A 27,766-nucleotide genomic window follows, 5' to 3' on the forward strand; every position below is an offset into this window, starting at 1 on the left:
CTTCCAAAATTTCTATACCGAGCATTCTAATTTCTCTTGAATAAAAATCTACACATGCAAATCCTATTTAATTTCTTACTCATTACCATTCTGTACTCTCATGAGATGGATAATCTTTTCATTTTTCATTATTTGAATAATAGCGAGCAGTTATGGTCACATTCAACGCAGCAGCTAGTCTGTCAATGATTGAGTTACAAAGAGAAAAACTGGTTGAATTGGCACAAAACTTTCTGCCACTAATGTTGTGCATCTATATCAGACATGATTACAAAGTATTACAAGTTATACATTTTCAAATAAATTACACAACACAGCCAGATATTCTGAGACGTCTCAATGTCCAAACATTCACCGTTTTTCAGAGAGCAAAACATCAAAATGACCATGTACCATATATTCCAGGGCAGTATTTGTGGTACCATATTCTCCCTTCAACCACCGCTTTGGGAGAAGTGGCCACAACAGCGCTTCAGAAGTATCTCAAACCGCATCTCAACCAATCAAATTAATGGGAATCCTCTCACTAATGAATCCTAATCTCCACAATCCCCAATAACCCCTCCTCCATAAGTTGCGGAGGATAGCACGACACTGACTGCTCTCGAGAACGCAGCCTGAAGGATTCATTACAGATATTACACCTACCCTTTCAGCACGAGCAATTGTGTGATCAAGATTTAGATAACTGGTCGGGTTCCTGCCGATTCCAACTACTTATTAGCCGCAATGAGATCAATAAATATTCTATATGACCAATCTAACCAGACTTGTGGCCTGTATGCAGTTGGAACAAGCATACAATCCTCCAGTTCCAATCAATACCTGGCTCAATGGAGCAGGCATGCTGGGGCCTACAGGTCACCAATTGACCCCCACATTTGTCCAATCATCAGCATTTTGGCCATTTCTGCATGTCCTGTAATAACTGATTGTGATAGATCTAAGGCATTAATTCCTGCAAAGACTGATAGTTGGAACCCCATCTAAATGCTTAAGCTTCAAGCTGGTTCAATTAAAAACTTTGTCAGAGGAAAGGGCTAACAGAAGGAATTATTAATATTATAAGCAATGTTTTATTATCATTGCTAATCGAAAGCATGCATTTGTATTTTGAGAATTGCATGTTTCAGTTACATAAATCTTGGCTTTTTGAAGATACTATTTGTGTAAAAACAAAACAGATTCTTTGGCAAGTCCTCTCAAATTATAATGAGTATATGCCACCCGACACAAGCTATGACAAAAATGATCATTGTTTCAATAAGTCTAAACCTAAAGTTCTCTAAAAACACTTGCATTATTTCATGTGACTTCAAAACTCTTAGTCTTAACTCAAAACATGTCACTAATGCATACTTATTACCAGAATAAAAACAGAAAGCTATTACCAAAGTATTGTCTTATGCCAACGTGGGTGAAAACTGATGATTACTAATGCAAGACCCCATTTCTGCCAACAATACACCTATTGAAGCTTAGGGGCGGTCGGGTAGCCTAGTGGTTAAAGCGTTCGCTCGTCACGCCGAAGACCCGGGTTCGATTCCCGACATGGGTACAATGTGTGAAGCCCATTTCTGGTGTCCCCCGCCGTGATATTGCTGAAATATTGCTAAAAGCGGCGTAAAACCATATTCACTCACTCACTCACTATTGAAGCTTACAGTGTTTAAACTCTCCCTGCACAATCAATGATTGTCTACACCCCACAGTTGTAATGTTTACCAAGTGCCACATGTTTCATAATGCATTTCCTTGAACGGGATTCTTCCAACTTTCATTGCTTATCCCAAACCTAAATCAATGAATGCTGCCATTTCATAGTTGCAGAATTGCACAATATTGATCCGGTTTAAGAAATGGTGACTCCAGGAAGCAAAGTGGAATTACAGATCTGAAGTCTACATTGATGGAAGCATTCACCAGAATTGGCTTCCATTTCAATCAGAATGTTCAGTATGAGGGCAATTTCATGTGAGGGCTGCTTCAAGAACTGATGAACATCAGTCCACCATCAGATGTGTCTCAAAATCAAAATGCTACATCAGCAGAAAAGTTGCGAAGCACTTATCATGCAGCAGGCCTGTTCAGATGCATCTCTCTGAAAATGCTGGATAATTTGATTACTTTATGCACGTACCCATTTCTCCTACATGATTATTAAAGGTAAACCTTATACAGAGAACATACAAAGAGAGAAATGTTAAGTTAATCTGCTCCTGATGACGTGAGAGATGACTGGGATTTCCATATTCATGGAATAATAATCTCTGTGCATACTTTAAAGCTATAGTAATCACTCTTTGGGGATTCCAGGTTACAACTGGTCCCCAGCAACCTATGCTGGGCATGAAGGGCGACTTTCTGGACCCGATGGTCAGACACGGCGACTTGGGTGATTGTGTGTCATCGTACCCCAATGGTGTTGGTCCTTACTCACAACATCAATCACTGGATTGTCTGATCCAGACTTATGTACAGACTGTCATATAGCTCGAATATTGCTGAGAGTGGCCTTAAACAGAACACACTGACATTGACACAGACACAGAGTAATATGTACCAGCAAACCTATCTTGGTAATACAAGCACAAGAAGCAGCAGTAAACTTAAGCTCCAACCAATATCCTAAAGTTGAATGTGTCAGTTCATTAACAGTGAGTGAATGGAGGATTACCAACAACATTGCAGCACATCACGCCAGGACACACCAAGTATGTTTCAGATTTCCATACCAATCATATAATGGGTACGAGGGGACTATACAGTTGTCAGAAATAATATCTTTCTGGGCCCAATTGCACAAAGCGATCTCAGCGCTAAGATGATCGCAACTCCCATACATTAACAGCCTTAGAAACTGGCACTCGCCCTAGAGGCTATACCAACCTGCCAAATAGTTAAGGTATAATAAAGACCAGTAGAAATTTGCCCTTTTTAAGGGTTTTGCTATATGTTATCATTAAAGGACTAGTGAACTAAAACTGTTAGATCTACCGCTGCTTTAACATAGACAATCTTAGCGCCAAGATTGCTTTGTGCAAGTGGGCCCCAGAGTTTTTAGTAACTGACACCTTAATTCAGCAGAGACGTGGAGACAACAGTAAGCCATTATCCTGTGGACATGTTCAGTACATGCTGAAACTAGAGAGACCATGTGAGGAAAACAACACCATCACATGTAAACCCCATGACCTTCTTGGTGACAATCAGCCCCAGGCCTGAGTGTGACACTTCCCATAATGGACATACAAATGGGCTCCCAAACTGAATCTGTCACTCCAATATTGAACAAATTTTGTGTCTCCTCTCCCCTGTCCTGCTCAATTCAACAGATTATGTAGATTTGTGTTCTGACCGGCCCACTTACCAGGTTTTTAAGATCACTTCTGATGCCATGAACCGATTTATTGTTCTACAGCTGCTTCCAGATTGGATGAACTATACTACTTCAGGGACAAACCACATTTCCATCAGCCCCAACTGAGCATTACCTAAGGATTGTGTGTCTAGCTGTAGATGTCAATGGGGCAGAAGGATTTAGTCCTCAGCATCATGCTGAGATCACTCGCCGGGCTAAGTAAGTCGGCAATAAATGTAAATTTGACACATTCTGACTGATGCTGACCTTTTCTTGTGACGCGTGGAGAAATACTTCAGCACATACAAGGAAACCGGAAGAATTATTTCTTCGATAAAACAGAATACCACTTCTTCATGGGCCTCACCACGGCTTAGGGAGCTTTCGTAGAGAACGATCAAAATGAAGATCAAAGCAGCAACCGCTATAATATCCTGTACAACACCTATTGTTGGACATTCAGACAGAGAAATGAGACCACAATTAATTTTGTTTTTTTACAGAGTCTGTATGGACTGAATTACACCTTTTGATCAGACAGCCACCTGTGTGTTTCTCTTAGAGGTCTTTGGTGAGATATTGAGCAGAACACCAAGATTGAGGTACCGGTAATTGATTTGGGGTTTTGGAGTTAATCGACTAATGTTAGTTTTCTCTCACGAGAAAAAAGTATCCAAATCTTTAAGGACAACATGACCTTTAAGGGATAAGGTTCCAAAGAGATTGATTTCCAGAAATAACATCACTACCAGCAAACGTTTTTTGTTCAACAGGGAGTTTTTTTATAAGCAGGGATGCTGTCCCTTTAATATTTACACAGAAAGTTGAGATTAAATTTTCATTCCAAAAAATTATTGTATTTTGAAACACAAACAATTACACAAGCTAGAGGGGGGTGCGCATTATACATGGGTGCGCACTATACTCAAGAAAATAGGGTACACGTGCATATGATAGTCAAAACCTGTTAAATGTAAGCCATAATAACAACACCATAGCTTCTCAGCTTAGTCCTGTAGTCCTTGCCAAACTGCCAAATAGTTAAGGTGTCATAAGGACTAGTAGGTGACTAGTGTGTGTGTGTGTGTGTGTGTGTGTGTGTGTGTGTGTGTGTGTGTGTGTGTGTTTTCTGTAACTGCATATGGCACATACCGAGAATGGAGGTGACTTAGTCAGTGTAGTGACAGACAGCTAGACTGTAAGCATCATGGTGACCCAATATTCAGTTAGTTATTTGTCATGATCATCACCATGTAAAATGAATTCCAAGTGGAATTCCTGGAATCTCTACTTTTAATCATAAAAAAACCTTACTTGATTTGCAATGATCTCTACTGAAAACAGATAACTGTCCCTTTAAATGACCTCAGACTGATATCCTAGTTTGATTGTCATGCAAGGCGATCACAATCACTTCAGAATTAGTTTCTCAAACTGTTAGCCCCCAAACTTAACATCCAAAACAGCCTTTACAGCTACATTCTTCGCTTTCAAACAAATGTTTGCCCCTGCAGAAAAATCCAAGATGAATCCTTTTGGTACTGTTGAAATCAAGTGTAAGTCATTAAAGACTCCAAGTAGATGTTCTTCACAGACGAGGGAAGATGATTGATGTTAGCTGCAAGGGCATGAGAAGATCAGACACCAGACAATTCTGTGGGTTAGGAAGGAATTGATTTGGAGTAAGAATAGACATGTTGTCCTAGTATCACGCAACTGACAGTTGTTCAAGTCCGGGTCCTTTTTATGTTATCCCTGTGCAAATAAATCAATGCAAACATTACTACAAACTCCCGGTTTTTAGGGGAAAGTGAAATGTGGGATCAAGTTATTAATAACACATGCATACCTTTCAAAACAAAGCACTTCTCAGGAATGAGATGATGATTCCAAATTTGAATTCTTGGCATGTACTACTTGAAGACAGGGTGTTTGAGCAAGCACTCTGAGAAGTACAACCTCAACTACCTGGCTTGGATGCCTTATCCCAAAGCCAACCATGCTACTACCATGAATGGCTACAGCCCTTGTGTTTGACCATCCTCAGGCAAGCCTACACTATGGATCAGACTATTTAGAATCAGGTGTTAATGTATATACCTTTACAAGATTGTAAAACAATATATTTGAAAATTGCCACCTCATTAACAAAAAAACTTTTGCACCAAAAACTTCCTTGTTGACCAAATGGAAGAAGAAATGTTTCTCTCTAGGTCCAGGTATGCCTCAAATCAATTTCTTTTTAAAACACAGGCAGAAAACCCCCACCCGATTAGCCAAACTACTTTTAATAAAACAAAACTATGCAAATTTATAACATGTATGCCTCCACAATAAAATCCAAATGATCTTTGTCTCCAAATGGCAGGATGATATTGGTCATGTCTGCCCAACAGGTGTGGCCGTGGAGCAAAATCCAGACCTTCTGCTCTCCGGGCAGACACTCTACAACGAGACCACAGAAGTGGTTTGCATTAAGTAGATACTTGTCCCTGACATTTAAAAGTAACTACTTACCTTTGGGCTCCTGTTATTATAGTTATAGTCTTGCTTTCAACCAATGACAGGAGCAAAGTGAACACATGGAACCTATTGCATAACTGCTTTGAAACACTAAGTAATTGTTTCTTCTCAGGGAAACAACTGGAAAGCTTGAATAAATTCTCAGATAAAGAAAGCAATTTGAATACATGAAGCTAACAATGAATGATACTTGACATAACAATGGATAATAATTGAATATAAAATTCAGGAAAATTGATCTTACTCCAAAGTTACCAGTCTTGGACTCCAGACTGGTTCTGTTGCCAATGGCAACGGAGAGAGTAACAGGGTTTCAGGTCAATTCATTTTCTTGGGCATTGACTGTTTGTCATCCAAACTTTCCAACAGATTTTTTAAAATTTGGTCATGACGTAGAAGAATGTCCTGCCAAAATTTGATAAAGTCATGAAAATGTCCTAATGACATTTGTCTCTTGCAAACTGCCTGTTAGATATTGATATCAAGATGTGGAAGAAGCAAGATAAATAGATATAAAGGTGAATATGTCCAAAAGCCATTTGTCATAAAATTAGCAAAATCACTCTCACATGTTGATATTAAGATGTTATAGAAGTAATTGAGGCCATGGCTAAAACATTTATCTCCAGGTAGCTATGGTAACCACGTTTGGGACATCAAGGAATGGTCATGCTCTGTTTTCATCAAACAATTTACCGCCATGAAACATCACGCACATATGATTCTGTTTGACTCATAAGCATACACATACAAGCACAAATCACAACTGCTAATAGTTATCTAGAGTACAGCAAATATGGAATGTCAACACCAGAGAACAATCAGGGTCGATTATCTTCTGAAACAGATTTTATTTGGCGAAAAGGCAAAAAGGTGGTGAAAAATGTATCAATAGATTGCTGAAAATGTGATGACACCAGGTGTTCACAAAAAGGGTAAGCATGTCCTGATCTTCTGGTACCACCTGCCACTCACAGAATTTGCATGAAAAGGTAAATGTTCGTTAAACTTTCTCTGCTGTCTAATGCCACAAAGCAATGTTCCTGTAAGAATTATTACTGAATTTATTATTCTGAAATGTTGAAGTTCAGTGCTGTCACATATACCAGGTTTCAGTCCGCAAATTCATCTCAACTAATGAAGCCTTGTTACCACGCAAAGACGGAATTTACTCCTTCCCTACACAAAATACCTAGTGCCCTGACAGTCTCTCATGACAGTCTTACGCAAGAGGCTTCCCATGACATTACCCAGCTAACCTGATTGACCTTATCTGCTAGGCTTCCCAACAAGATTCTTCTTCCGATTTTGCATCACTTCCAAGTCTGCAGGCTACTGCTCCGATATATCACACGTAAATACCACTGACACAAGAACTGGCCATGTTAGGATGCAGAAATCCATCAACCTTCTTCAATTGATGAGAGAGTTATCGCAAAGGCAGACAACCATTGTCTTGAGGATTATCTTATATTGTATTTAGTGGTAGAATTTTGTCCAAGATGAAACTATAAAGTTTACTTCCCTTCTGACAGATGTCAACTAGTTTGAGCAAAATAATGATTTTTTTCCATTTTGCCTGCCAAAAGAACTTTGTTAAGAATCCTAGAAAAAGTCCCTGTAATAACATGCTTTTGCTTATATTAACAACACCATGGCAACATAGATGTGCTCATGTTGATGACTATATTCTCTCTGAGACTGGCAAAGTTCGAAGATGCCAGTGGTTTGTTGGGTTAGTGAATAATGGCTTGAGTCCAACCTGGAAACCAGCCAAGTCCTTCGCTTCCTTCAAAGCAGGGCACGAAAGTTCTGTGGTAATTGCAGACTTGAGTGTGAAGCACCATAACTCAAATGTAAAGTCAGCTTTCAATCCCAACACCGATGATGACATTCCACATACCAGAGACTGCATTGTGCTGACCAAGAGAAAATTCTCCCTTAAAACCCTGCATGTGTCTGTGCTCATCAACCAAGCAGATGAAGTTTGATGACTCTTAGAAATGCAGAGAACAAATATATTCATTGAGCACACTGGTGGGTCTATGTTGATGAAATCTAGAGAAGGCAGAATATTCAATTTTCTTTCAATCCTCTAAACAAAACATATGAATTAGTGTTAAACATAAGATGCTAACATTCAATATTCAAAGTATGAATTCTTACTAAGTACCTTCTTTGTTATTAATTCCAAACTTACAACAAAGAAGTTCTCTCAGTCGTCATTTTCTAATCATTAACATCAATTCTTAATTTTCAGGGTGTCAGAGAAAATGATCAGTGAGCTTATACAACCCTAAGAAAGAAACAACCATGCCATTATGTCTTAATTAAGGCTGTCTCAGAATGGCATCTTGGGCAGTAACGTGCTCAAAGACATGGCACTCTTCAAGCGTCATCCACATTCAAAATTCATAGATATCATCACCGAAGGTGACCCAGGGTTAAAAACCATTTACAGTCACTCACTGGTGACTACTCAGCCTTGCAATTGTCAAAAAACCAGGAACTACAAAAATGTGAAATACTTTGAATGGTAAACTTTCTGTTGAATATCCATGGCTAAAAAATAGTCAAGACTGTCCAATAGAAAATTGGACTGAATACACTCCTTTGAAGAAGATTCAGTATTGATTTCCTGCATAATTCAACCAGACTGAATCAATGTCATTGATTTCATCTTAAAGCACAGAATCTTCATCATGACTGAATCAAGACATTTTTCCTTTAGGAACCAACATGATAGCCAAAGTGTTCCTCTCTGACAAAACATGTCCAACTCAAAACATGAGGTTCTGACAAGACTTTGATCAAGATTCTGCTTACACTTGAGAACTTCACGTAATAAGCCTTGCTCCGAGATGAGGACGTTTCTTTACTTTCAATCATTTTCAAGACAGAAGCCACAAAGTGATTAATACCTAACAGGAAATTAAGTTTGATCTTGAGACTGCAACATAGGGAAGTGAGACCGAAGCTGTCAAAACTCTGGTGGCAATGTTTCATAAGTCTCATCTATTTGTGGACAGCTCAAGATTCTGTCATACCTTCGAGCTTTGATGCATGTAGAGGTATTAATTTATCACAATGAAACTTTTGAGACCATCCATCAACACATCAATAATTACAATCCATTATTGTGTAATGGTTTTGTGTTAAATGAACCAAATTTTCTCAAATCTGTGATCACAAACTACAGTCAGCCTGAGTCAGGGTCTGAAAAACCTGCAAAAATAAGAAAAACAATTCATGGAGGCAAAGTTGAAGACTCCGTAATGATGTTGGTCCTGTTGAAACATTGTGTGAAGTTGACTAGTGAAGTTACAATTCTAACATTTGGGAACCGTTTGCCTTGCTACACTGTGTCTATAGAGAGTGAAGAGGCTTTATGAAGTTTAGTGTTCTCTAGATTATTTGTGACCATTGGCGATCTCTGCGGAAGCAGTGTGAAACATTCAAAAAGATTGGACCCTATTATTAGTGTTCACGATTGAGAAAAATTACCAGTTATGATGCTGCCAGTCCAGATTATTTTTACTCTGGACGGAACAATTTCAACAAAAAACTACAGATGGGTATAATCATGATAATAAGAGATTATGCATTGTTAATTCATACATGAAATCAGAGCTCTAGATAAGCTTTTGGTTATTTGTGTATTAACCAAGGGGTTTAAGTTTGATAGGGTATCCGCAAGTTGTAGAGGGTATTCAATTTTTTTTGGACCAACCTGTTTCTTCCATTTGGGTATTTAACTTAAAACCGGTTTCATAACAATCCCTGTAAATCATTTAAAACTATGTAAATAGTAGTATACCAATCTGCGTCTGCTGGCGGCTCTCTCTTCAGCTAGCGACTTATTAAGATCCAACATGTACATTGACTAGTTTGTTTGACGCAGGAGCTTTTCCAGAATGTAACTGTTAGTAAGTGAATTTGGCGATCGGCTTACACACAATCATTTTATCTAATAATTATAAAATTGGCCTTAATTCTAATTCAGTAACATATTTCTAGTTTTTGTTGCGTATTTGATACCCTAGGATTGATTTGACTGCATATTTCAGTTTATTTTATGCATATTTTACGAGCTTAGCAGAATAATTATTAGTTTTCTGTGATATACTTATGTAAATGCCACTAAGGATATAAGTTTTTTTATTTCATTTTATTAACTTGATCTACGAAAAGGATTCCTGCCACATCATCAGACGTGCACGTTGTAAACTTGGAGCATCCATCACAAAAACGTCCCAGCTCGGACTGTTGGGCAGGCAGGTTTCCTAGACACTTTTATAACAAGACTTGTCATTAGTAACACATTAAACAGATCATTAAGACCAAGAGAAAATTGATTAACAACGGTTTGGGCGAGGTAGAAACCAGCAAGGAAAATATGTGACCTACCCATGTTTCTCGCTTGCCCGCATTGTCGACAAAGATTAGATGTGTTGTAGTAAGGTACAGAGTGCCAACCACTGGCTTCCTCGCATTGAAGCGGTCCATGAGCTTGACATTCTCCACCTGTAACACAAACACACATTTATACTACATGAGCTTGACATTATCCACCTGTAACACATACACACATTTATACAACATGAGCTTGACATTATCCACCTGTAACACAAACACACATTTATACAACATGAGCTTGACATTATCCACCTGTAACACATACACATATTTATACAACATGAGCTTGACATTCTCCACCTGAAACACATACACACATTTATACAACATGTCACAGGAGGCAAAGAATGATTCAAACCCGGGGTTTACTCTAGGAACAGCATTATTCCTTGTGCAGTATTACAGTAACCAGCACAAACAAAGGGTCACATTACACGATACTGGATCACAGCATATGACACAGGTCATATCATATGATACTGTGTCACATCATATGATACTATGTCACTTCATATGATACTGTGCCACATCATATGATACTATGTCACATCATATGATACTGTGCCACATCATGATACTGTGTCACATCATATGATACTGTATCACATCATATGATACTGTGTCACATCATATGATACTGTGTTACAACATTTGATAGTGTGTCACATCACATGATACTGTGTCACATCATATGATACTGTGTCACATCATATGATACTATGTCACATCATATGATACTGTGTCACGTCATATGATACTGGGTCACATCATATGATACTGTGTCACTACATATGAAAGTGTGTCACATCACATGAATCTATGTCACATCATATGATAGTGTGTCACATTATATGATACTGTGTCACAACATTTGATAGTGTGTCACATCATATGATACTGGGTCACATCATATGATACTAGGTCACATCATATGATACAGGTCACATCATATGCTGGGTCACATCATATGATACTGGATCACATATGATACAGGTCACATATACTGGGTCACATCATCTGATACTGGGTCACATCATATACTGGATCACATCATATGATACTGTGTAACATCATATGATATGGGGGTCATATCATATGATACAGGTCACATTGTATGATACTATGTCACATCATGTGATACTGTGCCACATCATATGATACTGGGTCACATCATATGATACAGGTCACATCATGATACTAGATCACATCATATACTAGGTCACATCATATGACACTGGGTCACATCATATGATACTGTGTCACATCATATGATACTGGGTCATATCATATGATACTGGGTCACATCATATGATACAAAGCGGCAGAGGAAACACCTGAAAGGGTAGTTCAATAGCTATTGCTGTGGAACAGTTATACAAGCGGCCATTACATAATTGATTTAGGTTAAAAATGTGTTTTGTCACAATATTAACAAGGATATGATCTTAAAAATATAGATAGAAATATGAAGCAGGTGTAAAGGGTGTAAAATGTGCTGGAAATGATGCATGAAGAGGTAGAAACAGTTTACTCAGATTAAGAAAGGAAAGAATTGCCATATGTTATGTAGTACAATGTCTTAAGCACCCTATGGATCATTTCCATAGCATTAACAATGATGCATCCCCAAATAGCACCCCTTCAGCCAAAGTGTGTCTGCCCTATCTGATCGAGACAGTATTGACAACAGATTAGTCGCATTTATGCATTTGAGAACGGAAAGATCATTACCCATCTCAACAATAATCACTTCAACGACGTACATAAGTGCTAGTGACCTAATCATTCCTGTAAGCCTCAAGAGGGTGTCTGAATGACCAACCTAAACTGACACTCAACATAAATGGTATCATGTGTACATTAGTTGAAGTCTAGCAGACAACCACTATCATTCCTTCAGCAGCTGGAAGGTTCAGAAGACGAGGATCCACAAAGTTGTTTTTCTATCAATTTCAACCTACATTTGTTGCACTTAATTTGGCACCACATTACATCCCCCAACCCATTCTTCTCCAAACCATCCGTTTCACAAACACTGTGTAATCAGACACCAAATTGAAAATAATTGATTGCTTGTTCCCGAGGCAGTGACTATAGATTAGTATAGATCTGGTATATAAACCCGGACCAATCCATACATCCAGGGAAAGATCATCTCATTTCCTGACCAGACGGAAGCACTCTCTCTCTCAACTCCTATGTTTGGGCTGACAATCCCAGGAAACTCTCCCAACACGCAACTCTGGTTGGTGACTTTGATAACAGAACCCACAGTGGATAAACCTAAAGGCACAGTGAAATTGGTTAATTAAGAGGAAAACATTACCTATTGTGATCTAGGTGACATTATCACGGACAACTGTGGATTGTCATTAAATATTTGGGTCCATGCGTGAACATGGCCTAGGATCGGACGGCCCAGTACTTTAATACTTCTCAGTGCAAGGCCAGAAAAGTAGGTCAATGGACCACTGTCTAAATGAGACTTTGAACTGACCAACATGATCATATTCGCTGGTCAATATGTTCTCAGATGGCCATGTTTGAAGTGCCCATGTAAATAAAACGACAAACCCTCTCCATAACTGTAAGAAATCCATCAAAACTCAGATCAGTTTCAATCTGTCTCTACAGATTCCTAGATTTCCATTCTGGAAGACAAACAGACCATCTGAGCACTTGCAACAAGTGCAGTCCTGTAAGGCTTAACTCTAGATCACAGTGTTAGAAACTAAAGAGCACCCTGGGGTCCTTCAGGCATCGACCACAGCATCTAGACCCCTGTCATGCCTGGAAACATTGTTTCAACATGAAGCAGTGCTTGAAATTAAGCATGAAAGTCAGGGGGTCCTTGTCATCACCTTCATGTCACAGGTTGATGTTGTTGATTGTTGATTAATGCCGCACTCATCAATATTCCAGATATATGACGGTGGTCTGTAGGTAATCAATTCTGAACCAGACTATCCAGTGATTGACATCATGAGCATCCATCTATGCAATTGGGATACGATGACATGCATCAACCAAGTCAGCGACCCTGACCACCCGATCCCATAAGTCGCCTCTGCCGACAATCACAATCGCCTTTTACGACAAGCAAGTGTTGCTGAAGACCTATTCTAACCTGGATCTTCACCTGTTCCTCATGTTACAAGCTGAAGATTTAGAGAGTCCCTATATTCAAATACCACAGAAGACGTTGAGCCCAGGACCTCTTAAATTTGGACACTGTTAAGAATACACTGTAATGTATCAGAGACATCTGATGCCCTCGTCAGCAGTCCTCCTGCTTGAGGGGCCCGAGAGACAGATGAAGGTGCACATGGCTGGTGACCCGAGGCACACTAGCGGACTCCTTAATTACAATCTAACAGGGCTTGACAGTTGTTATTAAGCTGAAACTTTGGGAACAGACAAGTGTAGGTTATCATGACTACATGTCAAGATAGCTGGCCTGGACAAGTTAGGTTAATCAAGCGCTTTATACACCAGGGAGATTCAGCCATAATTTGTTCTAAGTAATTACGGTCATCTGATGGAGCCCTTCTTCTATGTAATGATGTGTTTAATGGATCACCCCTTTTCTGACAGTTCTGCCCATGATAAATAGTTGTCAAACATGGCCTTCGATATGCTACCAATTCACATATGGGGTACAAAACACAGCAATATGGGCTCAAACAGCTGCTGTACTTATACACAACCTCAGAACACTCTGCATAGAAGAGGTTAGCATTTCTTAAACTTTCTGTTGATTTTTCAACTCTCCTGTCTGTGGTCACTTTGTTGAATGGTTGTAAGATGATTGAAGTGTCTGGTCAACTGTACCAAAAGGACATAACCACTAAGGCTGGGACAATATACCAACTGTGCGATACGATACGTATCATGATACCTTGCTCGCGATACGATACATATCATGATTCTTGCATGTGCTATTTTCCGTGGTGTGTAAGCCATGTGTTTCATAGACAGGATGGACAAATACCTGGCACACTAACCATTTACAATTGGCAGTGTAAAGTATGGCGCAATGGATGAAAATATTTACGTTTTCACGACACAATTTCACTAGTAATTAGTGTTTGGTGTAACATTTATTGAAGAATACATTTAAGGTTAGAATCGATACTTTTTACTCTGTGTACGATTGTGATTGATACTTGAATCGAGAAGTATAAAATCGGGGTCCACCGATGCATCAGTGCATTGTCCAACAACTAATAATCACACCACTCTTACAGGAATCAGGATTGCCACACTGCCTCATGATATTCTAGACTGTACCAGAACAATCTAGCACTGCAAAGTCATTGGCCCTTCATAAAGAAACTTTCTATCTTGTACACTTTCAAAATAAGATAACATGTTTATACTCCAACCATATGTGACATAGAATAAAACAAGTTGCTATCCATAAAAAATTGTATTCATGTTCTTCCGGCTTCTAAATGCCAATTACAGACTTCATCCAATCATATGCTCTTGATATGATTTAAAAAACTATACTGATCCAAAGTAGGATTCTTCTGGAAAAACTGAATGACCTTTTTTAACCAAAGAATGTGAATTATTCATGCATGAATCTGGAAATCAATGATTGGACAACATATTTATAATTTTTCCCAATTATCTATAGATCAGTGTTTTCACAATGGGCAGGTGCTTGTCATGCAACACACATCAATATTTCAGGTGTTCTCCCAAACATTGCCAGCCACAGTGTTAAATCTATTCGTTCTTTCCAATTGATTAGTCAATAAAAAAAATAGTTAAAGATTTCCTTTCAGCCATGATGAGAAAGTTGAATGGGTGAATACATACTCTACTCGGCTTTATTTAATCTGAAGATCCTTGGAATCCTGAGGATTCTGTTTTCATATTCCACACAAAATGGATTCCAATTTCTCCAGGAGCTGATGCCTGGCACTGGTCTTTTGAAATTGAGAAGACTTGATGGCAAAGTAAACAATCCTGCTTAAAACTCCTTTGGTAATCATACTGAATATATCCCAGTTGTGACATGTCAAGCTAAAAGTTCATAAACAGTAACTTATGAAGGGTGGGTGAAATGTTCTGAGCCTAACTACGAAGAAAACATTGGACACTCTTAACAGATGGCATGTACGAGTACAAGACTGTCCACGTTTACAAGCTGCATTTGACATGAAGCAGTGCTTGAAATTAAGCATGAAAGTCAGGGGGTCCTTGTCATCACCTTCATGTCACAGGTTGATGATGTTGATTGTTGATTAATGCCACACTCATCAATATTCCAGATATATGATGGTGTTCTGTAGATAATCAAGTCTGAACCAGACTATCCATTGATTGACATCATGAGCATCAATCCATGCAATTGGGATATGATCAACATGCATCAACCAAGTCAGAGAGTCTAACAACTCGATCCCGTTAGTCGCCTATTACTACAAGGATAATCGCTTTTTACAGCAAGCAAGTGTTGCTGAAGACCTATTCTAACCCAGATCTTCACAGGTAAGCTGTATTTGAACCAAATACACAACCAGGCAGCATATCTCTGCAGGAATCAACATGCCTAGGTAGTCTCTTCTGATGAAAATGACCAAAATTGGCTACTGCATGAAAGGGCCAACTCCAACAGCCATCCATGTGGAAATGGTGTCAACTTTAGGGGATGATATGCCTTCCTTTGCATCTGTTAAAGACTTCAAAAGCTGAAGAGAAAGCCCCAAAGATCATCCAAGATCAGGAAGACATTAAACTTCATAATACTGATAAAATACATGATATGATTATGAATAATCAATGACGTCACACGTTACATACCAACACAGTAGGCATCTCTAATGAGAGAGTTAGGAACATTCTGAGAAAGCAACTGGACATTATGAAACCTTCTTACTCCAGATCAGAAGTGCTCCAGTTTCATCGTCTTTCGTGAGAATTAATTTCATTTGAAGCAGACACAGGTGAGCTGTTAAGCAATTTGTAAACATGGATGTGTCTGGGGTTCACCAGAATTAACCAGAGACTGAACAACAGTCAAATCAGTGGTAACATCTTAAGCCTCATCCTCCAAGGAAGGCAAAGTCTGTTCCATCAGCTGGCACAGGGGACAGCTTCGGCTTCTTGAGATTCCAAAGGAATCGTGGACTACCTCCAGAAAGGTCAGACCATAATCCTCTTAGGCAACTCACATAAGGTGTGTTGTATCACCAGGACAATGCCTCAGTGCCCAAGTCTGTGGTTGCCATGGTTTCAATGGATGACTAGCTTTAACTCACTGAAATCCTTCGTACTCTCCAGATTTGGTACCTTCAGATTTCCACTCCTTCCACAACTTGAAGAAAGAACTGTCTGTCAAACATCATGCAAATACTGATGATGTCATTTCTGCTGTAGAGGACTTTTTACACCTCCAGGAGGGAGCCTTCTACACCAGTGAGATCAAGGCACTCTAGTATCATTGGCGGAAATGTGTGGACCTCGCAGGTGATTATGTTGAACAAGTAATAAGAACCCAAACTCCATCAACACAGTCCATCATAGTTAGGCTCAGAACTTTTCAGCTACCCTTCATAACTAATACCTCGTCAGAGACTTTAAATCCTGCACTTTTTAACCTCAACCCTCTCTGCCTCATTTCATAAACCGCCATGGCCATTCATGGCTTCTTTATTTGCCCAAGTATGACACAATGTGAAAAAAAGTAAACACTTCCCTTTCACTTTTGAAACCAGTAATTAAGAGAGGGGGTTCTTATGATATTCTGCTACTCTTACAAAGCCTTATCAAGGAAGCACTGAATGAAATGTGGATAAAAACTTGATTTATTGTGGTCTCATTCATGATGAGTCATATCTATAGTTTTTTCATTTACTCATTTAACTATTTCAATTGAATCAAATCTTCGAATCTCTTAACATTAATATTGAACTTCGCCCAGTTTTCTGCTAAAGCTGCAGAATTCTGAAGGATGGTGAAAATATGGGCCTGTGGACTTCAGGAGGTCGTTTCCATCATTGTTTCAGAAATCCAGAGAATGACAACTCAGATCTCCGGCACAAATAACTAAGTTTCAATCAATATAACCACCGCCTTAACCCCCACTACCCTGGGGCCCCCGCAATTTGGCCCTCTCCCAATAGTCACATGTCTGTCCAAATAAATCTAACATGACTTGACGCACAGGGATGTAATTCCTCTGTATCACTGATGGGCTAAATTGTGGTCTCTGCAAACCTGTCTCATGAGCTGAGGATTTTTTCTTAAAGCACCTTGTCTCTCACAAGTGAGCTTGATTTGAATCAAACAATGTAATGTAGCCAAACAAAATTGGACATTCAAAAGGCAAATGGCCAACAAAATTAACTGTCAAGCCACAACATCATACCTAACTATATGAACCTAATGTGTCAGCTGTTATATGAGTGAGTGAGTGACTAAGTTGGGTTTAACGCTGCTTTTAACAGTATTCCAGTTATATAGCCGCGTGTCAGCTTAATGTGGGAGGAAAGCCCGAAGTGATGCAGGTCTCAGACGTTTACCACTTCAGTAAAACCCACGAATATGGGTATGGTGCTGACAAACCAAGAAACATAATCGTGGCGAACCGGGATTCGAATCCACAATTATAGGTTTCTGGCGTGCCCAAGGGACGCAACTCTGCACAGCCAATCGTGGCACCTCAGATGACCCGTGACCCCCTGAGATACCATAACCCCAGTTTATCATGTATACCCCCACACACACAGTATACTGACTCGGCGTGTCAGCTTAATGTGGGAGGAAAGCCCGAAGTGATGCAGGTCTCAGACGTTTACCACTTCGGTAAAACCCACGAATATGGGTATGGTTCTGACAAACCTAGAAACATAATTGGGGCGAACTGGGATTCGAACCCACAATCAACTCTGCACAGCGAATCGCGGTGCCTTAGACGACTGGGCCACCCGTGCCCCGGCTGTTATATGAACCTGCTGTGTCAGCTGTTATATGAACCTAATGTGTCAGCTATTATATAAACCTGCTGTGTCAGCTGTTATATAAACCTGCTGTGTCAGCTGTTATTTGAACCTGCTGTGTCACCTATTTTTTTAACCTGCTGTGTCAGCTGTTATTTGAACCTGCTGTGTCAGCTATTATATAAACCTGCTGTGTCAGCTATTATATAAACCTGCTGTGTCAGCTGTTATTTGAACCTGCTGTGTCAGCTATTATTTGAACCTGCTGTGTCAGCTATGATATAAACCTGCTGTGTCAGCTATTATATAAACCTGCTGTGTAAGCTATTATTTGAACCTGCTGTGTCAGCTATTATTTGAACCTGCTGTGTCAGCTATTATATAAACCTGCTGTGTCAGCTGTTATTTGAACCTGCTGTGTCAGCTGTTATTTGAACCTGCTGTGTCAGCTATTATATAAACCTGCTGTGTCAGCTATTATTTGAACCTGCTGTGTCAGCTATTATTTGAACCTGCTGTGTCAGCTATTATGTAAACCTGCTGTGTCAGCTGTTATATAAACCTGCTGTGTCAGCTGTTATTTGAACCTGCTGTGTCAGCTATTATATAAACCTGCTGTGTCACCTATTATTTGAACCTGCTGTGTCACCTATTATTTGAACCTGCTGTGTCAGCTATTATTTGAACCTGCTGTGTCAGCTGTTATATGAACCTGCTTTGTCAGCTATCTTGTGTCGGGTTCATAATTTCAAAAGTCACAATCAGTTGCAGTTTTATGAATGAGGGCATGAAGTGTTTAGAGTGTGCCTGCAGCTTCTAAAGTCTGTGGATCCTGGTTGCACCCTGGTGTTTTTCATATTTCAAACACTGGTATATGAACATCCAGAATTTGTATCAGGTATGTGTAATCAAAGTTAGAGTCAGTATTGACAATATCGATATACCATTCACTCTATGAACAGAACATGAGGAATGAAATGTCAGGCGTGTCGCCACAAAGCAAATTACACTGTACACAGCGCCCTAGCAAACATCCCGGGCCATCAGAACATGTATCTCTCACTCCACTAATTTCTCCCCAGCTTTGCTCCTCATCAATATAGCCCAGTGCAAACAACACTTGATCAGGCCATCCCAACACAAGTCGCCCCATTGAGCAGGACGAATACATCATCACAGTTTGATAAACTCGTACAAGCTGTTTGTGTCAACAAGGGACGTGCACTAGCCAATCGGACCTTTGTGCAGCCAAAGTAAAGATCTACCCATTAAACCAGGACAGAAGGACAGTGGTCATCCATTACTGACTGGCTGACCCATTGAAACAGGACAGTAGGATGGTGGTCATCCATCGCTGACCGGATTACTCATATTGGGGTCACTGTCAATCTTCATATGGTCATTGATTATCACCGAAGGATGGAGGTGGATAATGGTTGGGGACAAATTCTTAGTCATTTCACTATGATGACTAATTGCACTCAAGGTTGTGACTGTCATAATGGAGGTTGGACCTACAAATCATTATTTTGATTGCTTGTACAATCTATAACACCTCCTTGCCTGATGGATTGAGTGGTGGACAGTCAGTTCTCGCATCCATCAATTGTATGGTGACTATTTCATTATGCCTATCCCTTTCTAGTCATTACTTAAACTGCTGAAGCTTCGTTCTGCTACTATGTCTAGGACTGTATGAACACAATACACAATACACAAACACAATGCCATCACGTTGTATGAGATGTACAGTGGGGACTATTGAATAACTGATAAAGGAGATAGAATCACAGTGAGTCAGTGAGTTAGTGTGTGCATACATGAGTGAATGAATGAGTGTGTGCATGCATGAGTGAGTGACTGAGTGTGTGCATGCATGAGTGAGTGACTGAGTGTGTGCATGCATGAGTGAGAGTGCATGAGTGAGTTAGAGTGCATGCATGAGTGAGTGACTGAGTGTGTGCATGCATGCGTGAGAGTGCATGAGTGAGTTAGAGTGCATGCATGAGTGAGTGACTGAGTGTGTGCATGCATGAGTGAGAGTGCATGAGTGAGTTAGAGTGCATGCATGAGTGACTGAGTGTGTGCATGCATGCGTGAGAGTGCATGAGTGAGTTACAGTGCATGCATGAGTGAGTGACTGAGTGTGTGCATGCATGAGTGAGTGACTGAGTGTGTGCATGCATGGGTGAGTGACTGAGTGTGTGCATGCATGCGTGAGAGTGCATGAGTGAGTTACAGTGCATACATGAGTGAATGAATGAGTGTGTGCATGCATGAGTTAGAGCATATGCTTTTTGTTTGTTTGTTTGTTGTTTAATGCAGGAATCAGCAATATTCTAGTTTTATGACGGCAGTCTATAAATAATCGAGTCTGGACCAGGCAATCCAGCGACTGACATCATGAGCATCGATCCATGCAATTGGGATATATGGCATGCATCAAGCAAGTCAGCGAGCCTGACCACACGATATAGTCGTGTTTCACAGCAAGCATGGGTTGCTGAAGACCTATTCTACCCCGGATCTTCACGGGTCTAGCGTGCATGCAAGAGCGAGTGAATGAGTGTGTACATGCATGCGTGCGAGTGATGTTGTACACTTCAGTTCTACCACAGAGGCCTGTACATAATTAAACCAGGGTCAGGACAGAAAGTGGTTGATAGCAAACAAGTAACAAATCAATGTCTTGGGGTAGGAGGATCCACAACGATCCAGTCTGTTTGGGTAAGAGGGTCCACAACAATTCAATCTGTTTGGGTAAGAGGATCCAGTCTGTTTGAGTAAGAGGAACCACAATGATCCAGTCTGTTTGGGTAAGAGGATCCACAACCATCCAGTCTGTTTTGGTAAGAGGATCCACAATGATCCGGTCGGTTTTGGTAAGAGGATCCACAATGATCCAGTCTGTTTGAGTAAGAGGATCCACAATGATCAGTTTGTTTGGGTAAGAGGATCCACAACAATCCAGTCTGTTTGGGTAAGAGGATCCACAACCATACAGTCTGTTTGAGTAAGAGGATCCACAATGATTCAGTCTGTTTGGGTAAAAGGATCCACAACAATCCAGTCTGTTTGGGTAAGAGGATCCACAACAATCCAGTCTGTTGGAGGAAGAGGGTCCACAATGATTCAGTCTTGTAGGGTAAGAGGGTCCACAACAATTCAGTCTCGTAGGGTAAGAGGATCCACAATGATTCAGTCTCGTAGGGTAAGAGGATCCACAATGATTCAGTATGTTTGGGTAAGAGGATCCACAATGATCCAGTCTGTTGGAGCAAGAGGATCCACAATGATCCAGTCTGTTTGGGTAAGACGGTCCACAACAATTCAGTCTCGTAGGGTAAGAGGATCCACAATGATTCAGTCTTTTAGGGTAAGAGGATCCACAATGATTCAGTCTGTTTGGGTAAGAGGATCCACAATGATCCAGGATGTTTGTTTGGGTAAGAGGATCCACAACAATTCAGTCTCGTAGGGTAAGAGGATCCACAATGATTTAGTCTCGTAGGGTAAGAGGATCCACAATGATTCAGTCTCGTAGGGTAAGAGGATCCACAACAATTCAATCTGTTTGGGTAAGAGGATCAAGTCTGTTTGAGTAAGAGGATCCACAATGATCCAGTCTGTTTGGGTAAGAGGATCCACAATGATCCAGTCTGTTTGAGTAAGAGGATCCACAATGATCCAGTCTGTTTGGGTAAGAGGATCCACAACCATCCAGTCGGTTTGGATAAGAGGATCCACAACGATCCAGTCTGTTTGGGTAAGACGGTCCACAACAATTCATTTTGTTTGAGTAAGAGGATCCACAATGATCCAGTCTGTTTGAGTAAGAGGATCCACAATGATTCAGTCTGTTTGGGTAAAAGGATCCACAACAATCCAGTCTGTTTGGGTAAGAGGATCCACAACAATCCAGTCTGTTGGAGTAAGAGGGTCCACAATGATTCAGTTTCGTAGGGTAAGAGGATCCATAATGATTCAGTCTCGTAGGGTAAGAGGATCCACAATGATTCAGTCTTGTAGGGTAAGAGGATCCACAATGATTCAGTTTCGTAGGGTAAGAGGATCCATAATGATTCAGTCTCGTAGGGTAAGAGGATCCACAACGATCCAGTCTGTTGGGTTAAGAGGATCCACAATGATTCAGTCTTGTAGGGTAAGAGGATCCACAATGATTCAGTCTCGTAGGGTAAGAGGATCCACAATGATTCAGTCTCGTAGGGTAAGAGGATGCACAATGATTCAGTCTCGTAGGGTAAGAGGATCCACAATGATTCAGTCTCGTAGGGTAAGAGGATCCATGAGTAATCACCTGAAGCTTTGGATACTAGGGACCTACTCTGCTCTGGCATGCAAGATGGGTTACTGCCCCAGAGCTGATGAGCAGGTAGAAGGCTATAAACACGACAGGCAATGTAATCAGTAATGTTACAGATATATGCAGGAGTGTTACAAAGAGATTAATAGAAGAGTGTCTGTCAGATACCATTTATCTAAACAGTTGTTCAAAACGTATCTAACAAACGAAATCGAGTTAGATACGTTTGAAACAATATATTGCAAGTTAGGTGAGGTGAGGTGAAATTGGGTTTAACGTCGCGTCCAAGATTATTGCACTTATATAGCGACGTGCATGCACGTGTATGTGTGGCTGCTTGTACTAGACCGGACTGATGCCGATTTATAGTGCTAGCTCACTGAGATACCATGCCGCAGTTTAACATGAATACCCCACTCAGACACAGTATACTGACTCCGAGCCGACCAGTCCTTGCTTTAGCCCCTTAATGCCGAGCGCCAGACAGGGTAACAACAAGTACAATCTTTTAACGTCTTTTTGTATGACGCGGCCCGGGATCGAACCCCGGACCTTCCGCTCTCCGGGCGGACGCTCTACCACAAGACCACGGAGGCGGTATATTGCAAGTTAAATGGTATCAGAGAGGCACAAGTGCAGTAATCTGTTTCTTTCAGATATCCTAAGATTGCACCAACTTAGCATCGAATCGATGCATTTTGCCTATTCTCATGATCATAGTGGCACATTATAACATTTCACAACAATCATGAGTGACTGCTTACTTCTCATAAATAATGAGACCCTACACAAAAAGGTTTCCGATATATCTGTGGATTATCTTACACAGGTGTTTAAGAAAGCCAAATGGCATCCTGAGGAAGACAAGCCTGGGTGATCTCAATCAACATCTATCATTGGTGTAGGATGAAACACACTCATCCAGGTGAGATCTGAGAGATGTCTGTCTGAAGAGGTGCCCACTCACCTCACAACAGACTCAGCAGTCTTGCTAGAGAACTTGTGATCCAAAAACCTGCCCCTGAAACGCCACTGAATGAAACTGACATTTGGTTCCATGACTTGCCATAATGTCTGGCTTTCCAAATTTCCAAAATTGACACATCAGTGTCAAAAACAAGTCCCATGCAATTCCCTATTTTGACTTGTACCATATGTTCACATGCTTTTATCAAGTGAACAACTGACTTGCCTTTGCATGTGTTTGTGATGAGTGCCACCAGTGGGACAGTAGGATATGCTCACCTTTTCGCAAACACCTGGTACTCACTATTTGACAGATTTCTTTCAACACACACTTATGATATTGTCAGAACTGTTAATGGATTCTGCTTTTAGCTGAGATTTCTCATGACTATGAAAATGGTTTTGTCACGTTTATTGCAGCGCTGTAAGTAACTCATGAGGCAGGTCCTGCTTGTCCTGTAACTCACAGATGTCAGACTCAAAGCTAGTGACCTTGTGATCCCCAAATCTGCTCCTGAAACCCCACAGGGTGTAATTGACACAAACTTCCCTTACATGGCATAATGTCTGGCTTGCAAAGCTAGATATAACTCATTGGTCTCCACTGCTTGCCCTGAAAGTCAGGCTCAAAGCCTCTGTTCCCACTGTCTGGCAGGGCTGACAGGGTAATTATAATTCTGATATAGATGCTATTGATACTGTCTGATTGAACCTGTCATCAGCATTCTCATCTTGTGAAATGCTGTCAAAACCATAACTGAGAATAATGTCACAGCAAACAGTCCTTTGCAACTTAAAAGCAGATAGGCATGTCAGAGTGTGCCTCCCATGGTCCAGGTTCTCAGCTATTCATATCATTCATTGCTTGTGGATCATGGGACTAACGCCTAAGGATTGATACCACTACCTGGCCTTAAAATACTGTTCATTGATGAGGCTTGTAGCAGGTGAAGGAAGTCTATATTTAGCCTGCATACTAATGAAACATGGTTGTTTAGATTGCTTCATGGACATTCCAATGATGTGCCAATGTTGCCTGATTGATTCCCAACACCTTCATTATCGCATTGTGGCTTTATGATGCAACCTGGTTAAAGCAGCAAGGTCCTTCACGGAAATAATCATATTGGACATTATGCTAAACAATCAATCGAAAATCATGCATAACTAGATTAGTACAAAGCACTGAGGATATCATTAGATATTGTTCATGATCATATGCGCTAAAGATGTGAAAATAATGTCACATTAGGCCTACAATTGGTGAAGGGACGAACAGTATAATTTGACTGTGTTCTGTGTATGATTGGTCGGACAACATACTATAAAGTATTAAATAGTGCTGTGTTCTGCAACTTGTGAAAAGAAATAGCACACCTTGCACATTGATTGACAAACAGGAAATTGGAATAAAGACCGAATGAGTGATCTTGCAAGTGACAAATGTCAAAATGTTATAGGACTTCTTCTGTACCATTCCCCAAAATGAAAAATATGTCGGATGGCAATCAATCAATGTTCTAGAACATGAACTGATCTGAAACCCTGTGAGTGAAAGACCTCGCCACCACTTGCAGCAATATTCCATTTTCATCAAGTCAAGACAACTCACTAGTTAACAGTGAGCAATCCACAAATTGTAACCAGCCAGGTAACAGTTGACAGCAACTGGAGCCACCCAATTCCCAATTGGATCTCTTGCATTAAGAAAGGAACATTTCCTGTAACTTTCCTCTAACTCCGTGGTCTTGAGGTTGGTTGGGTGTTCCATACCTGGGTGCCTCGTACCAAAAGGCATTAAAAGATGGTACTTGATGTTACCCTACCTGGCGCTCAGCATGAAGGGGCTAAAACAAGGACTGGTCGGCTGGGAGTCAGTATACTGTGTCTGAGTGGGGAATTGTTTAACTGCGGCATGGTTTCTCAGGGGGCTAGCACTATATAAAATCGACATTAGTCCAGACTAAGTACTACAAGCAGACACCCACACACGCAAGCATGCAAGTATGCATGCACGCACGTGCACACGCCCATGTACGTAGCCATATAAATGCAATAATAGTGAACGTGACATTAAACCCCATTTCTGGGGCTCACCTCAACTCCTCTTACTCCGAAGCCCACAGACAGCAAACATATACTCCACCTCTCTAAAATGTCCTTCATTTTTTAATTCACAATCGCTGTTACAAAAAAAGGGTTACTTCAGTCTTTCAAGTTTTGTCGCTTTAATTTTAATCTAAGGACACCTAAATCTTTTAATTGCACAGATAAACCTGAACATCTTGACCAAAACCCTTCGACTTTCATCCTTTATTTCAAACACTGACAAAAGCTATGCAGCATGAATGTTGCAAAAGGCAAGTAACCCTTTAATGCATGTAACGCACCTGGACGCTCAGGATGCACATGGAAAAGCCTTCAGTGTTCCCGTTTACTGGTAATTGCCAGTTTAGTACCGGTAAAATTAGGCTTGGACCGGTAATTCATGTGACTGCCAGTCCCTGTGGACCGGCAAATAAAGTACCTTAGAAATCTTTGTTGTTGAAAAAAACATTGGTGATATTCATATAAGTACATTCTTCAAACAAAGTCAGCTTGTCTGTTACCTAGCGACTTTGTCTCGAAATATTAAATACAAAGAGAGAAAATTGTGACTGAAATAAATGTCATTGACATATAGATCTAACTATGTTTCTTCAGAGTTACTTTGCACTGAACATGTTGAAAGAATTTAAACCAAACAATTTTCATACATTTTTTTTATTGGCATAAATAAGGGGGGAATGGTTATTTTTAGAGTTGCCAGTTGCCAGTCCACAAGGACTGGCAGTTTCAGAAGTCAGTGGGAACACTGCCCTTTCAAGAGTTGTGTGTGTGCTGCCATGTTGTCATAGAGCTGCAGCTTAGAACAGAGAGTTGTGGGAAGGACCAGAAAACAACTTGGTGCCATAATCATTAGCATCACTTTTTCATGCGGATGTTATGTGAGTGCAGCCATTCCGTGACGGACTCAACTGGACGATGTAGAGCACTCGTACTACAGTGCCTTTATTAATCTTCTCAGAATGGCCATATTTGGCATCACTCCATTACGCTAAATGCCCGTCAAGTCGGTAATTACATGTCAACTTTGGCACATGGACACGGCATGGGTCTGAACTAGGGTTATCAAACAAAGATCGATTCCCTGGAAATCTTATTAAGATTTAGGTAAGGCAATGGTCTGCCTACGCACATCAGTCATCAGCTTATGCCAGAGTCGTGATAAAAGTGTTGTCAAATGTCTTATTGTCTTTAGTATTTACGCTCTAATCAAACTCCTTCTGAAGCTTAAACGATCCCTGCCCTGAGTTGGGTCACTTCTCACATAAGGTGTCTCTTTTGCTTGGAAAGGTTTACAAACAATTTTACTCAATATATTTAAGAACTGACTTCAATTGTTTTTGGTATTTATGGATGGATAATTGTAAAAACTGATGTGCACACAGTGTAAATCCACAGGGTAAGTTTTGAGGGGTTAATGGAAACATAAATGCAAAAACATTCACTTCATTGACAAATCAGATGCCATGGAATCACTTGCAATTCATATAATTAAAGAACTCCTTTTTCTCATGCAAGATTGGGTGATTAACAGAATGACAGTTAAGAGTAATTACATTTATTTCTCAAGTCACATTTTTTAAGGAATCCTGTTATTTGTTCCATTCCAGTGAGTACAGTTATGACATTTACTGCACAGGTATGGAGTTTCTGAAGTACTTTTCCCCTGACACATCCAGCAATGGGAGTCAGAGCCATGGAAGAATTCAATGCCCATTCAATTTCTTATTGGTCTTGCATTAGATGATTGTAATCAGCTTTACAGTGTTTACTGAGCTTCTCTTTGTATCAGTTACAAGCCACCACTGTTGGAAGCTGCTCGTTCTCCCAATTAGCCCTCAAGCAAACAATACTGAATGCCCGGTTCCTCTTGCCAAGTCTGGTATAATGCAAAACATTTTTTTATATAGTACTGGTCAGGCACAAAGAATATGACATCCATACCTTATGGCAATGTTTTGTTTGGATTACAGCATACATGCCTTGAATTTCTTGTTTCTATTGTCAAGAAATGATAGGACTTCAATCTTGTCCAATCCCTTTGAAATACATATATTTAAATGTCACTATAACTGACAATTCATTTTATATTTCGAGTAATAAATACCTCATGAGCAC

The 27,766-nt window shown here is 40.2% G+C and overlaps 1 protein-coding gene across 3 annotated transcripts in view; it reads right to left on the reverse strand.

Moving 5' to 3' along the window:
* LOC139449480 (phosphatidylinositol-3,5-bisphosphate 3-phosphatase MTMR6-like) overlaps positions 1-27,766 on the reverse strand; it is a 110,374-nt gene that overhangs the window by 49,683 nt on the left and 32,925 nt on the right. For all 3 annotated transcript variants that reach the window (XM_071230898.1, XM_071230899.1, XM_071230897.1), the window contains exon 2: positions 10,292-10,408. In XM_071230898.1, coding sequence (XP_071086999.1) covers positions 10,292-10,408 — 117 coding nt within the window. The remainder of the gene's footprint in view (positions 1-10,291; positions 10,409-27,766) is intronic.

Source organism: Haliotis cracherodii, unplaced genomic scaffold, assembly GCF_022045235.1.
Source record: "Haliotis cracherodii isolate W230 unplaced genomic scaffold, xgHalCrac1.p SCAF_8, whole genome shotgun sequence".
NCBI classification, from domain to species: Eukaryota; Metazoa; Mollusca; class Gastropoda; order Lepetellida; family Haliotidae; genus Haliotis; species Haliotis cracherodii.